At 33.4% G+C, this 16,014-nt stretch overlaps 1 protein-coding gene across 1 annotated transcript in view; it reads left to right on the forward strand.

Annotated features, from left to right (window-relative positions):
- Positions 1–16,014, forward strand: part of necab3 (N-terminal EF-hand calcium binding protein 3) — a 50,969-nt gene that overhangs the window by 13,081 nt on the left and 21,874 nt on the right. The window contains exons 3-6 of the mRNA XM_087801204.1: positions 8,593–8,701; positions 11,504–11,529; positions 12,120–12,217; positions 14,286–14,422. Of these exons, the coding sequence (XP_087657330.1) occupies positions 8,593–8,701; positions 11,504–11,529; positions 12,120–12,217; positions 14,286–14,422 (370 nt within the window). The remainder of the gene's footprint in view (positions 1–8,592; positions 8,702–11,503; positions 11,530–12,119; positions 12,218–14,285; positions 14,423–16,014) is intronic.

Here is a 16,014-nt window from a genome sequence, read left to right on the forward strand (position 1 = left end):
ATCTGGAGCCAAAACTTATTTTTTTTTAATGCAAGTTGTTGGATAAACTACACAGTTATAAGTTTGAATCCCAGTGAGACAAACGGGTTGTTTGATAATTCACAGTTTAGTTAAAACTGCCAGACAAACACATGGAAACACATTGATTCAATTTAGTTCATAAGTTAGTTAATAGTTAACAAGTTAATTAAAAATGATCTTTATAGATTCTGTTAATTTATAAATATTTTTTTTTATTTAGTTGTTTTTATTTATAATGTCTAAACCTTTTAGTGGTTTTTGATCACATCTTTAACTTTATATTGAACGGGTTGATTGTAATTAATTGTACCGTATTTTCCGCACTATAAGGCGCACTTAAAAGCCTTTAATTTTCTCAAAAAACAACAGTGCGCCACATAATCCGGAGCTCCATATATATGAACATTACCTGGTGGGTGACTTGTCATCACGGGGTGGGATTAATGACACATGTAACATCATGGCGGACGGCTGTGGAGTAAGATTACTGCCACCGTTTTGAGCGAGTGTGTCTTGGTTGTTGTACACTCAAAATCACTCTGCTACGCGCTCTAGCTGTCATACACGCGCCCAACTTCATTACTCACAACACTAGTCTCGCGCAGCGGCTTGAAGCCTTTTAAACATCGTTTGAACATCGTTACCATGGGAGTGAACAGAACGCTTAATAAACTTTGCCTTTATCTGATCGTTTTGTTGACATTCAATTTAGCACAGCTTTATCTAGTCGATGCATAACACAACCAGCCAAACGTTTGACTGTATCTTTTATTCTATGCGCCTTATAATCCGGTGCGTCCTATTTATCAAAACAGTTCTAAAATAGGCCATTCATTGAAGGTGCGCCTTATAATCTGGTGCGCCTAATAGTGCTGTAAATACGATAATTATAATTGTATTTATTTATTTATGCATTTATTTATTGTTCATCTTTATTTTACTATTAATTGGCATTTGTTTGGCATATTTATCTATTTAATAAATATTATTATGTATTGTGTGTTTATTTTATTATTAATTTATATTAATGTTGTATATTTATCTTAATATTATTATTCATTTTTGGATTTCTATCGTTCATTGTGTTTGTATTGAACAGCACTGTCAACAATGTACTTTTACAAGAGATTCTACTATAACTGATTAAATGTATAAATACTTAATTAAGAAATCTCATAATTCTCACTTAATATTTTATGACTTTATTCAGTTTAATTCATCATACTATCATCATTTTTTTTTTTATGTAGTATGTTGAATCATTACAAAGCATCCTTATAAAATAAATGAGACATCAAATATTAGTTGGTAATATAATGTTTTGCTTGATAAAATGAGTGAATTGAATTAGATTTAAAACAAAAAAATGAAACAATAATGAGGTGTTTAAATAAGCATCAAAGTGAGTGTATTTTTTTGATGATAAATCTTGATATAAGCTTTTGCTCCATTTAGTTTTATAATATTTTTAAAGAAAAAAAGCCACTGGAAGGTTATCCAGGTCCGCTAAGTTTCTACCTGGTGAGTCACCTCAGGTAAAATTTAAAAACACAATTTATATTTCCACCGTTTCTCTTATTCGCTCAGATCTGAAGGTTCCTGCTCTTAATAACAGGATGAAATCCAGACGGGTACCATGACTCAACTTCAAACATGGTTTACGATTATAAAAAAAAAGTGTCATGCTTTTCTCTTATGATCAGAACGAAGCTTCGCTTTTCATGTATATTATTTCTTCTTTAACACAGAACATCTGCCCCAGTTTTGCTGCTTTCATTAAGGCTTCAATATCTATTCTGGTAATATAGGCCACAAGATCCTTTTGATGAGGTTGAAAAGTGCAGCACTGGACAGTAATAATTAAAACCAGGCATTATATAATGCAACATATATCCAAAATCCTTATGTTTGAATCCGTACAACCTTCTGATGACAGCGTGACTTACTTCCCTTGTTCCCTTGTATTCTTTCCTTTCTTGTTTTAACCCAAAAAAAGGTTTTGTACATTTAAAGTGGTATTCTAAATAAGGTATTGGCTGAATAAATTATATTTTAATTGATCCTTGGGGGACAACTCATTCCAATATTGGGTTTAATATATGAAAATGGTTTGATTACAGTTGAAAATTGTTTGATCATATTTGGAAATTGTTGGATTACAGTCGAAAATTGTTGGATTACAGTTGAAAATTGTTTGATTATAGTTGAAAATTCTTTCTTATATTTGGAAATTGTTGGATTACAGTTGAAAATTGTTGGATTACAGTTGAAAATTCTTTCTTATATTTGGAAATTGTTGGATTACAGTTGAAAATTGTTTGATTATAGTTGGAAATGATTGAATTACATTTGAAAATTGTTGGATTACAGTTAAAAATTGTTGGATTACAGTTGAAAATTCTTTCTTATATTTGGAAATTGTTGGATTACAGTTGAAAATTCTTTGATTATAGTTGGAAATGATTGAATTACAGTTGAAAATTGTTGGATTACAGTTGAAAATTGTTGGATTACAGTTGAAAATTCTTTCTTATATTTGGAAATTGTTGGATTACAGTTGAAAATTCTTTGATTATAGTTGGAAATGATTTAATTACAGTTTAAAATAGTTCGATTACATTTGAAAATTGTTTGATTATAGTTGAAAATTCTTTCTTATATTTGGAAATTGTTGGATTACAGTTGAAAATTGTTGGATTACAGTTGAAAATTCTCTCTTATATTTGGAAATTGTTGGATTACAGTTGAAAATTGTTGGATTACAGTTGAAAATTGTTTGATTATAGTTGGAAATTATTGAATTACATTTGAAAACTGTTGGATTACAGTTAAAAATTGTTGGATTACAGTTGAAAATTCTTTCTTATATTTGGAAATTGTTGGATTACAGTTGAAAATTCTTTGATTATAGTTGGAAATGATTGAATTACAGTTGAAAATTGTTGGATTACAGTTGAAAATTGTTGGATTACAGTTGAAAATTCTTTCTTATATTTGGAAATTGTTGGATTACAGTTGAAAATTCTTTGATTATAGTTGGAAATGATTTAATTACAGTTTAAAATAGTTCGATTACATTTGAAAATTGTTTGATTATAGTTGAAAATTCTTTCTTATATTTGGAAATTGTTGGATTACAGTTGAAAATTGTTGGATTACAGTTGAAAATTGTTGGATTACAGTTGAAAATTGTTGGATTACAGTTGAAAATTGTTTGATTATAGTTGGAAATTATTGAATTACATTTGAAAACTGTTGGATTACAGTTAAAAATTGTTGGATTACAGTTGAAAATTCTTTCTTATATTTGGAAATTGTTGGATTACAGTTGAAAATTCTTTGATTATAGTTGGAAATGATTGAATTACAGTTGAAAATTGTTGGATTACAGTTGAAAATTGTTGGATTACAGTTGAAAATTCTTTCTTATATTTGGAAATTGTTGGATTACAGTTGAAAATTCTTTGATTATAGTTGGAAATTATTTAATTACAGTTGAAAATAGTTCGATTACATTTGAAAATTCTTTGATTACAGTTAAAAAATGTTTGATTACATTTGTAAATTGTTTGATTATAGTTGAATATTTGAATTACAGTTGAAAATAATAAATCAAGGGATGAATGTATACAGTACATTAATAAATGTATTATGCCTTAGAAATCATCATGGATTTAGCACGGGCGGGGTCCGAGCTTTTTTGATAAATGACGAGGGCCACATTTGATAAATGATCTTAAAACAGTTCAAAACCAAACTTGTTGTCATACTACAAATATTATTTTTCTGATCAATTGTGGGGCATTTTTCAACTCAGTGTGATTTATACTTTTCTACTGGCAGTCAAAAGACAATCAATCGTACTGAGAAGCTTGGAAGTTTCTTTTAATGTTCTTGTGGGTTTAAAGGTATTATTGTTGGAAAAGTAGTTTAAAATTGAACCATCTACAATATGTTTGTCAAAAAGAAAAGGTTGTGGCACATCTTCTCTTCCCTCTTCTGGGATGTGGGTGAGATTCTCAGCGTGTGCTCCTCGTATGTCACCGGGTCATGCATGAATAACTGACACATTCTAAGGCATCAGATGATTTTGGCACATGCAGCTGCTGCCGGGGCCAACTCTACCAAGAACATTTCGATAATGGCCGACTGACGCGCCGACAGTGTTTTTGCCAACACCTCCGATGTTTGATCGAATAAGGTCGACAGCTGCCACAGACTCAGGGCGAAGTAACGGATCTGTTTGGTCACAGATGAAGATTCACTTGCCCTTGAGTTCCCTGTGTGATTAGAGCCAGTGGAGCTGAGGGACCTTCAAGACATCGATCTTGTCTTCCCTCATGACAGTCTCATTATTTAAGAGGGTTTAAGCAGTGCTGCTTTATTTTCTGCTGCTTATTACCTTTCATGGTCATCCTTGCTACATAGAGAGATGTAATAGTTGACAGTCCATCATAGGACAGATATTCAAATGACTCCCAACACTCTAGTTCATAATCAAAAGTCACCTGTGATGCTTGATACAGCACATGTACACACAACACTTGATACAGTTGAAAACTGTTGGATTACAGTTGAAAACTGTTGGATAACAGTTGAAAACTGTTGGATTACAGTTGAAAACTGTTGGATTACAGTTGAAAGTCTTTGATTATAGTTGAAAATCTTTGATTAAAGTTGAAAATTCTTTGATAACAGTTGAGAATTGTTGGATTACAGATAAATAAAAATGGAATATATTTGAAAACTGTTTGGTTACACATCATCATTATCTATAAATATTGGGACATTGACACACATCTCTGCTTGTTGGATCTATACATCGCTCAATGGATTTGAAATAAAATAAACAAGATCCAAATCAAAATGTCACTCTTGGAATCAACTCCAGACATTATACCTGCTAATTGATTTTGTTTGATTACAGTTGAGAATTGTTTGATCATATTTGAAAATTGTTTGATTACAATTGAGAATTGTTGGTTTACAGTTGAAAATTGTTTTATTACAGTTGAAAATTGTTTGATTATAGTTGAAAATTGTTTGATTACAGTTGAAAATTGTTTGATTACAGTTGAAAATTGTTTTGTTACAGTTGAAAATTGTTTAATTACAATTGAAAATTGTTTGATTATAGTTGAAAATTGTTTGATTATAGTTGAAAATTGTTTGATTACAGTTGAAAATTGTTTGATTATAGTTGAAAATTGTTTGATTATAGTTGAAAATTGTTTTATTACAGTTGAAAATTGTTTGATTATAGTTGAAAATTGTTTGATTACAGTTGAAAATTGTTTGATTACAGTTGAAAATTGTTTGATTATAGTTGAAAATTGTTTGATTACAATTGAAAATTGTTTGATTATAGTTGAAAATTGTTTGATTATAGTTGAAAATTGTTTGATTACAGTTGAAAATTGTTTGATTATAGTTGAAAATTGTTTGATTATAGTTGAAAATTGTTTTATTACAGTTGAAAATTGTTTGATTATAGTTGAAAATTGTTTGATTACAGTTGAAAATTGTTTGATTACAGTTGAAAATTGTTTGATTATAGTTGAAAATTGTTTGATTACAGTTGAAAATTGTTTTATTACAGTTGAAAATTGTTTGATTATAGTTGAAAATTGTTTGATTACAGTTGAAAATTGTTTGATTACAGTTGAAAATTGTTTTGTTACAGTTGAAAATTGTTTGATTACAATTGAAAATTGTTTGATTATAGTTGAAAATTGTTTGATTATAGTTGAAAATTGTTTGATTACAGTTGAAAATTGTTTTGTTACAGTTGAAAATTGTTTGATTACAGTTGAAAATTGTTTTGTTACAGTTGAAAATTGTTTGATTACAATTGAAAATTGTTTGATTATAGTTGAAAATTGTTTGATTACAGTTGAAAATTGTTGGATAACAGTTGAAAATTGTTGGATTACAGTTGAAAATTGTTTGATTACAATTGAAAATTGTTGGATTACAGTTGAAAATTGTTTGATTATAGTTGAAAATTGTTTGATTACAGTTGAAAATTGTTGGATAACAGTTGAAAATTGTTGGATTACAGTTGAAAATTGTTTGATTACAATTGAACATTGTTGGATTACAGTTGAAAATTGTTTGATTATAGTTGAAAATTGCTTTGTAACAGTTAAAAATTGTTTGATTATGGTTTAAAAGTGTTTGATTAAAGTTGAAAATTGTTTGATTGCAGTTAAAAATTGTTGGATTACAGCTGAAAATGGTTCGATTACAGTTGAAAATTGTTTGATTGCAATTGAAAATTGTTGGATTATAGTTGAAAATTCTTTGATTATAGTTGAAAATGGTTCGATTACAGTTGAAAAATGTTTGATTACAGTTGAAAATTGTTTGATTGCAATTGAAAATTGTTGGATTATAGTTGAAAATTCTTTGATTATAGTTGAAAATGGTTCGATTACAGTTGAAAATTGTTTGATAACAGTTGAATTGTTTTTTATTACAGTTGAAAATGGTTTGATTGCAGTTGAAAATTGTTGGAATATAGTTAAAAATCATAGTTCAGCCCCTTAAACTCCGTAAAAGACAGATGATATCACACATAATATCTATAGCATGGGTCCCAAACCTTTTTTGCACAAACGAAACTAAATGCATGAAAAATTAATCTTACCATAACACTGAATCAGCTAGAGTGGAATATTTTCCCCTCAATACACACACATACGGTGATGTCGAAGTTACCACCTCCTTCATAATGTTCTAAAGTTCTGACAGTTTCACCCGTAGCAAAGAAAAGCGCTCGCTGATAACGGTGATTGCCGCCAACAGACAGATTGATGCGAGGAAGGAGCGCTCCATCACAGATGACGAGAAAAGCTATTTATCTTCCTTCATTGATTCGTGTCTGCGGCGACTGTCACAACAAGCTGTGCTCACAGTTAAGTAAGCAGGAGGAGAAGAGATCTACAGATTGTCCTCAATCTGGAGTGTTTCTTTTGGTCCATCAACAAATTAGAGTTGAAGGAAAGTCTCCACTTTTTTCTTCAGAGTACCAAAAGATCTGATTTGAGACATTAGATCTCTGGAGATGGTTCTCTATGAGCACTCAGTGTTGAAGATAATGTAGCCGACATTATAGCTTCGCGGGAGGAAGACATTTTTTATATCTACCTCTAAAATAGACCCCAATGGCATCTCGAAGAGAAGTTATGAAGACGATACGACTAAATCTGGGACACTCCTCGGGCCAGCCATGATTGTTTCGGCCTCTGACAAATGTTCGTCAACGGGATGGTCACGACAGAGTCATCGTCCTTTTATCTGGATCGCAAAGGAATAAAACCTTTTAAATCAAAGTTCCATGACAGCCAAGCCGTCAACACGACTGACATCTTTCGCAAATATTTGTTGCTTTTGTATTTTTGCATTTTAAAGAAATTGCGCATGATTTGGTAAAGGACATGATTGGCTTAGGCTGGAAAAAGAATGTGAGAAAGTTAGACTGTTTCTACATACTTCTACTAGAGGTTACAGTTGAATAAAAAAGAAAGAATTCCCTTGTATGTATGTGCTAGACCAGGGGCCCCATGGGGGCCGCATTAAATACTGTGTCTGTTATAAGAAGCCAAAATGGAAGAATAAACAATGTAATATGGGCAACATTATACAAAATCATTATTTTATTATTCTTAATCATTTTTCTTTTACATATTTCCTATATTTTACCATTTAAAAAAACAGTTATTGTGCTATCAAATGCATTTTTACATTATTCTTGAAATTTTGTATTCATTTCATTTTAAAATATGATTTAATTTCACTGTGAAAAAGATAAAACTGATTCCCATAAAAAGCGGTTGAACCAGTAATACAATTTTTATTAAAAAACAATTCTAAATAGTCAGTTTTATATTTTTATTTTGACCTCATGCAGGTCCCATAGATAGGCCCTGCACATTGCCCAGGTCTGTGCTAGAGGGTTTTAAAATGAAGCTGTGAACTATTTCTCAGTAGCTCAGTAGATGGCGCCGCAGTTTAAAAAAACGTTATAAGATTTTATCAATGAATACAGATGGATGGATGGATGGATGGATGATACATACATAATAGTGTAAGTTATTGTAAACATTGTAAAATGACTGTTGTGCTGTTAATGGTATATATTGAGTTAGTATATTTTTATAAAGATAATGGTTCTTGTTGTGTCAGTTTCTCGTTTGATCTTTCTGGTATAGAAAGATAAAACGTCTCTGAACACTGCCTTTGAACTAGTTTTGTGGTCACATGACCCTCGTGGAGTCAAGTCGTCCAGGCAAGTTACTTAGTAACAATATTAGTTCGAGAATTCCCGTGCATGAGTCATGACTTTTTCATTAAACCGATCATTGTGAAAAAATGTAATAAAAATGAACTATATCTTCAAATGTTACATGATGCTGCTTTAATCTACAATTGAAGGATTCAATATGAATAATATATTGAAATATTGGACTAAAAAGCTACTCATTGATGTATAAATATAATGTTTAAAAGCGTTATTATTTATCATTGTAGAGTAAAAAATCTAATGTTGTCTTTCTTTGTTTGTTTCAGACGATGGGAAGCTTTCCTTCAACGAGTTCAACACTTACTTCGCAGACGGTATCTTGACCACGGAGGAGCTGCAGGAGCTGTTCTACTCCATCGATGGGCGACAGAATAAGTACGATTATTTAACTCAAATAAAAGTAAATCGTTCTTGCTTTTTCTTCCCTCAGTTCGACAGACTTTAATAGCATGAATTAAGCTTCACCTACGGGATCTAAATGTGTGTTGATGTTGTTTTCAACTCATCAGTAACACAAGAAGACCCTGGTCTCAGTAGGTATGCTTTTCTGTTTCGAGCCCTCCTAGGAAAGTGAATTCCTTCTCTCCCATGATAACGAACACAGAGGAATTGTGCAGCCTCTTGAAAACATGCAACTCTGAGATTGCAGCCCTGGGGATGCTTGCCTCGATTGTTACTCGGTGAACAAAATCACCGCTCCGGGTTGAAGAAGCGTGACTGGATACCGAAAGGGATTCATTGTGTGTTACAACAACAATGTGACGTGGCTATGTAATAACCCTTGAATCAAAAGCCCTTGATGGATTGTAAAAACAGCAAAAAAATGTGGCTATAAATTTTCCTAATAGTTAAGTTGTGGTGTTTTTGGTAGATGACTAGTTAGTCGTTTGTTGGAATAGTTATTTCATAATCTCTAACAAAAAATAGTGATGATATGAAGGGATTTTCTTTCTTCAAAATCCATTTGACTCCCGATATAAATCCAGCTCATGTTTGTTTTGTATTCTCGGGAGAACAATCTCTTTCCAGTAGCTGCATAAATCAAAGCCAATATAGGGTTTATACGTGTTAGCATTTTTTTTCCATTAAGTCGCAAATTCTCCTCTATTTCTCTGCGATAACTAGTTTGGGAGTTGTTTGCCAAGACAATCTTTGGCTCTGAGGCAGATGGTGGTTTTATTAAAGCCATAACCTGAACAACAAACGCAGGTTACTTTGTATTTTCCAAGTCACAAACAAAATGATGTACTGCAGTGATCGTGAGACAACGGTTATTGTCTCTGCGCTCACAGTTGTTGTCCTTACGATCAGACAGGAAATAAACAAAGAGCTTTGTTGGCAAACTCGTGCTCCGTTAGTTCCTAAATGGAGGAAGACATTAAGCAGCTCGGCTCATGGAGGGTTGGAGGTAGTTACATGTGTTGTAAAACATTATGAACAGCAGGCTGGCGTTTTCAGGAGCAGAACTGTGACCGAAACTATAACTGTGGGGTTTTGATCTCGGCTCGATTCATGTATGAAAGAAGAAAAAGAGGATTTTGCCTGGAGAGAAATACAACGATATTCTAATGGTGTTGAGGTATTAAACTCGCTTTTATCTGCCGTCTCGGTTTACAAGTTCTAATTAAACACTGTGATGTGTGCGTTTGTGCGTGTGTGTGTGACAGAGTTATACAATTTGACACAATCTCTCCGAGGCAATCTGCTTCTTTTTACACCTGGAAACTGTCAGAAACCCTTGATTTCAACTGTTGTTTCGTTATAGAACCGAAGCGGCTGTGAAATCAAAGAGTGGTTTGTTAATAATAACCAAGGCCAATACTCAAGTAGTTAGAAATTCAGTTTGTCTTCTGTTTGAAATTTTTTGAACCCATAAGGGAAACTTAATTAATTGACTACTATTTATTTCATACCTCAACAGTATTCTTCACACACATATGAAGTTTAAAAATGATAGGATTTAATTTATAATTTCTCAACAAGTCTAAAATGAATTGGGATATTTTGTGGGATATTAGTCTACATCCTCTAGATCTATGGCAGACACTGATTATGGATGAATGGATTGATTTACAGAATCATAAACCTGTCATCTTTGACATTGACATAAGAGTCATAGCTCAAATATTAAGTTGTAATTATCAATTCTTTAAACCTTTGAATTTGTTGAAAATCTAAATTTGTTTAAAAAATCAATGGATATATAAAAATATGACTGAACTAATAAATAATCTAAAAAGGATTAGCAAACGTAGATTTTAAACAGTATAGAGTACGACCGTGAGAATAAAGGATTACAAGGAAGACGCAGCTGATTCAATGCTCTTAATTTGAAAGCAGAGCTTTTTATTTCCTCCTATTGGATGGCGGGGAATTTAACGTAAAGTAAAGCATGAACTCTCCAGATTTAAGCTTGGCTCAAGAGTGAAGATTCCAGAGTGACGGTGTTAGACAAGTGATGCTGTAATGACACATAGACCAACCTTTTGTTGCTTCTGATTGGATATTATTGCGTCAGACCTTCCGTGATTGGCTAATTTTACGCAAATCGGAACAATGTTTATTATGGTGAAAATATAAATATTGAGTATTAAATGGGCGTATGCAAATGCTGTTTGACTATTAGGGTTTGATTCAATGTAGGAAAAATTCTAGTTTTTTGTAATGGAAAGGAAATCTTGGAGATTACTTTTTAATAGCGTGTTTCGTCAATCAAGTATGTGAGTGAAGTAATTCAATATAAAGAAAAACACTCATGACATGTGATAACAAACTTGTGGTTATCTGTTGAAATGTTGTCGTCCATCGCAGGTTTTGCTTTTTCTTAGCCAACGCTGAAGAAGTGCAGTGGTTTTTAACTGTATTTCATCCACAAAATGGCCATAGTGGACACACTGAAATGCTTACTTAAGAGGTTTCGTGAAGAGACTCTTCTTTTAAGTCCGTTAATCAAAGAAAGTAAAATTAAATGGAATGGATGGATGAACAGGTTTATTTAAGTCAAACTACTTTTCAAAATAACTGTGTTCATTGTTATGTGTGGACAGTCATTATCACTCCATCAACTTATTTACATAACGGTATCACCTGCTGTAATGGGATGATGACAATTCTATCAGTTTTATGTGGTTAAATGATTGTATGACTTTGACCTGATTTTTTTTGTTCCACCTGCAGCAATCTGGACACTGACAAACTCTCAGGTTGGTCAACACCTAATTTGTCTTCTATGCAACTTCTACAAACTGTTTTAAAGCAAATGGTCTGTATTCTTGATTAAACATTATACATCCTTTTCCAAAAATGTAAGGAAAACAATGCCCCATGACCTCAAATGTATGTTTAGGTTTCTTTGTCAGTTATTAGACATACCTTATTTACATTACGGTATTTTATTTCATTTTAACTTTGCAAAGGGTCCACATTTTATACTGTGACTGTTAAAGGGTTGTTAAGCCAATAGAAATAGATGAAACCTAAAAAAGAGAAAAAAAAGTTTTAACAAAGGCAAATAAGCTACAATTGTTTTTTTTATTAAATCAAAAATGATAAAAGGCATTTTCTATATTTATTTCTTCAATTAACTTCCAAATTCCTTAAAAGAAAAACTAATTCTCGTAAAAAGGGCAAATAAAATGTAGGTAAAAAGTCCTAAAACAAACATGTAACAATGTAGTTGTTGATCGAATGTATGTCAATATTATCTATAAGAATAAACAAAAAATAAAATTGTAAACCGTCATGAATACAGTCACAAGATTATTATCCTAAATAATTGTTTTCTTTCCATCAGAATATTTTTCTCACCACCTGGGCGAGTACGTCAACGTCCTGTCGGCCCTGGAGAGTCTGAATGTGGCCATATTGAAAGCGATGGATAAGACCAAGGAGGTAATGTTTACGAGCCAATTTATTTTGATGTACATAAAAGTGTTTACATATCATGAGAAGATAACCATGATGACTGGACACATGCAAACCTCCATAACTGATGAAATAGCAAAAAAGGGCAGCATTTGTCACCGTCAGCCCTGAAGGTAAAATTTTTAATCTTGTGTTTTTGCTGATGTAGTCAGCTCCTTTTGAGCATGATTTATGTCCCTACCTTACAATAAAAACTCCAGAGACTTTAGTGCAAATTAAATTTCATCCATCAAGTAAACATAAGCAGAATATTGTTTTGTGATGTTCCCAGTCTGCAGCGGTCAGTTAAGATATCAAAGGAAAGACTCATTGATTCTACTTTTACACTCTATCGGCCAACATAGCATTAGACCATAGAGTCGGCTTTTATCAGTCAAGAACTGTCAATATTGGTCCTCTTGATACCCCTTGATAAGTCAGTAAAGAACCTTTAAGCTGCATAGAAACAGACCTCATACCAGTCGTATTGTCTCTGCCTCATCCTGCAGGATCGATTGAAGATTCCTTCTCTGGTTCACAGAGCTCTTAGTGGACTTTTATATTTACCTGTTGACCCTCTGGATTCTTCAGTGCACTTCACTTAATCATTCCCAATGAAATAACTTGAGCTTATGGAGGAGCTAAGCCTACATGGAAAATGTTTAGTGGGATGGTAAAGATACAGTAAGCCAAAATGCTATAATGTTTTTCCTAAAGTAGTTTTTTTTCGCCATTGTAGAAATGTAATGCTTCTTATTCAACCGTAGACACATGTTCTACAATATACACAATGTTAAAACTGATATCAATTATACCATTAAGACCAAAATCTATTTCTGTAACATTACAGTAAAACAGAAAACAGTTTAACTATCGATTAATATGGGTTAGTAAAGTTCAGGTAGATTGACCTCTTCTAATAACAAAAAAAGGAAATGAAGAAAATGTAATCACGTGGGAACTTGCCTGCTTGAGATCCTGGCTCAGGCTAGGGTTTGAACCATTAAAAGAAACCATGGCTTTGTAAAAGCCAAGTCAGCATCCTCAGTAACATTAGTAACTTCTCAACAGTTCGTACACAAAACTACAATTGTGTAAGATTCAAGTGTACATCACACACTGCCAATTGCAATTCTCATTTAACAGTTTCATTTGTATTGCATTTTCTCACAACTGTATCCTTCAAAGCAATTGTACATGATTTCTAACAGTTTTACGGTCACCTGACCTGACAACAAATAGTTTTCATGTTTTAAATGTAACACGTTTTTTTGAAAAGGAGCATTAAGAAAAATAGTATTATTTCTTTCTAATGATGCCGTCTTAAACTATGATTATTTATATGATCATTAAATATTTAATTTGTTCATCGATTGATGTTATATATATTTTTTAAATTCATGATCCTTTGGTTAATTAATTAATACGTAACTATTTTACATTAGACTGCAATGTTTGTATATGTAGCATTAGAGGGTTAGCAAAATAAGCGTCAATCTCATGGTAAAGATGGAGTTAAAGACGTCAACCCACTAGTGGTGCCACCAAAAAGCATCACAGTGACCTGAACATTGCTTTTCTGGGACAAGTTGTGCAATTTTAACACAAGATGCAGCTTGAGAACAGAACAATGGAGCTTCTCTCTGCACGGTCCGATCTTGAAAGAATGTAATTAGACCCGAGACAGAAACGGCAGAGCTAGTTAAGGGAAAGCTAGAGAGACCCGGAATGAGAGGGGAGGTCTTCAGAATAATTATGCTGCCGGTGCTAATCAGATCAAACCAGTCTTCCTGTTCATGTCCACTGAGGCAATTACTGGTTAGCCTGTCACGCTGTTCTCTGGACTCCCTCGACACACTTTCAGTTGCTCGTCGTCGTAGATTCATTATCCTCATGTCTGAGCGACGCTCCTCTGAGAACGTCTAATCAATTTTTGTTTGGGACCATTTATCCCAATTTTGAAAGTTAAACGTTCAACTCCGAATCCATTCATCAGCGACATTAGCCTCGGAAGATTGTTATTGTAACGGGTCCTTGTTCGTGGCATTTGTTTCAGGAGTACCAGGGCTCCAGTGTGCTGGGACAGTTCGTCACCAGGTTTATGTTGAGAGAGACTTCCAGCCAGCTGTCGTCCCTGCAGAGGTCACTTCAGTGTGCCATGGAGGCGGTGGAGGAGCAGAGCAGCCCTGCGCCGTAAGTTTCAGCAGCTCTCTCTTTAGGGATGAGACGAGTAGGATAACCGAACGGAAAAGTCACAAAGATTTCAATGGATCTTTATGTTTCACTGTCATTCTCCCTGACGTGTGTCTAAAAGACATTCAACATGTATTTAAAAATAGTCATGAAATTGATCTGCAGCACTAGTTCTTTAACACTTTAAGTTTTGATTTTATAAGAAACAGATTTTAAGTGGAGACATTTACATATGCAATTTATTAATAGCGACAAAGACATTTTGGCATTTCGACATTTTGACTGCATATCCGTTGCCAAAGAACTCAATAAGGATCTCCTGAATTTCCTTTTTACCTCACCTCAAGAAAAGCTAAGCTACTTTTTCAGAAAATATTGGATCTGAAATACTTGAATACATGTATTTGGTATTATGAGTTCAGATATTATAGTGTTTACAGATGAAATAGACACAATTGACACAGTGAGAAAAACATTGAACAAGATGGTAGTGGAAAACCTGGATTATCGTTCTATATCAAAAGATAGCTCCATATCAAAAAACACTTTTCTTCCGAGGACAGCAGTGGTTTACATGCTGGTCAATAACTACTTTTATCTGAAGTTGTTGACAGCGTGTAGACATTCTGAAGCAGCGCCGGTGTGATTCAATTTATGTAGCCTGGTGAGATCTATTGTTGGCTTACCAGGTGGCAGCATATGTCCCCCAGTGTCGTTCTTCAGGCTCACTTAACCCCCCTCTTTTGGGAAGTCTTAAAAAAAAATACCTACCTCCCTTCTGTTTGGAGTTGTGTTCTCTCTCCCTGAATAAGAAAAAAATAGGTCTTTCAATCATTCATTTATACCCATACCCTTATTGGTCACCGGGGGCTGGAGCCCACCCTGGGCGGGAGGCGGACGGATGCCCTGTCACGGCATACACAAATTGGCCAATTGATCACTATGATTTGTGCATATGTGTGCAAGTGGTTGTCTGTGTCAATGAACATGCCCAGAGTGTCCAAGTCTTTTGCCCTATGGAGCTTCAACAGGTTCCCTATGATGCTACACACTTGGGTTCGGAGACAGAAAATTAATGAATTAATAGATAAAGTAAGTAAATAAGTAAGTAATAGTTATTTGTAAAGCACATTTCTAGACACCTTGTTTAGCCCCTTACAGTATAATGAATTGACCATAGAGATCTTTTTATTGGAAAATGACTTGCAACTTACTTGATCTTTTGATTGTTCAAACGCTTTGTACAAATAACTGTTACTTACTTACTTACCTTTCAAACAAGTATTTCTTTGGCATGGTGATGTAGTGTATTGAGTATTGGTTTGGTTGTTAATCCGGATGTGATGAGGGATAACAGGAAGAGAGATGAAGCACTGAGAAAAAAGTAAATAAACAAGAATTCATTGCATGTTGTTTGTCCATTTATGTCCAACAGTGTTCCAGACTGAACAGGAACACTTCGGCGATCTGTTGCTTACCCTGTTTTTGTCTCATATACTTTTCATATTTTTACACTATTCATTTATATTTTAATCATTCTAATGGTTGCCATTCTAGAAGATGTTCTCCAAATACAACTGGAAAACTTTAGC

Source organism: Callionymus lyra, chromosome 10 (genome assembly GCF_982586985.1).
Source record: "Callionymus lyra chromosome 10, fCalLyr1.hap1.1, whole genome shotgun sequence".
Taxonomy (NCBI): Eukaryota; Metazoa; Chordata; class Actinopteri; order Syngnathiformes; family Callionymidae; genus Callionymus; species Callionymus lyra.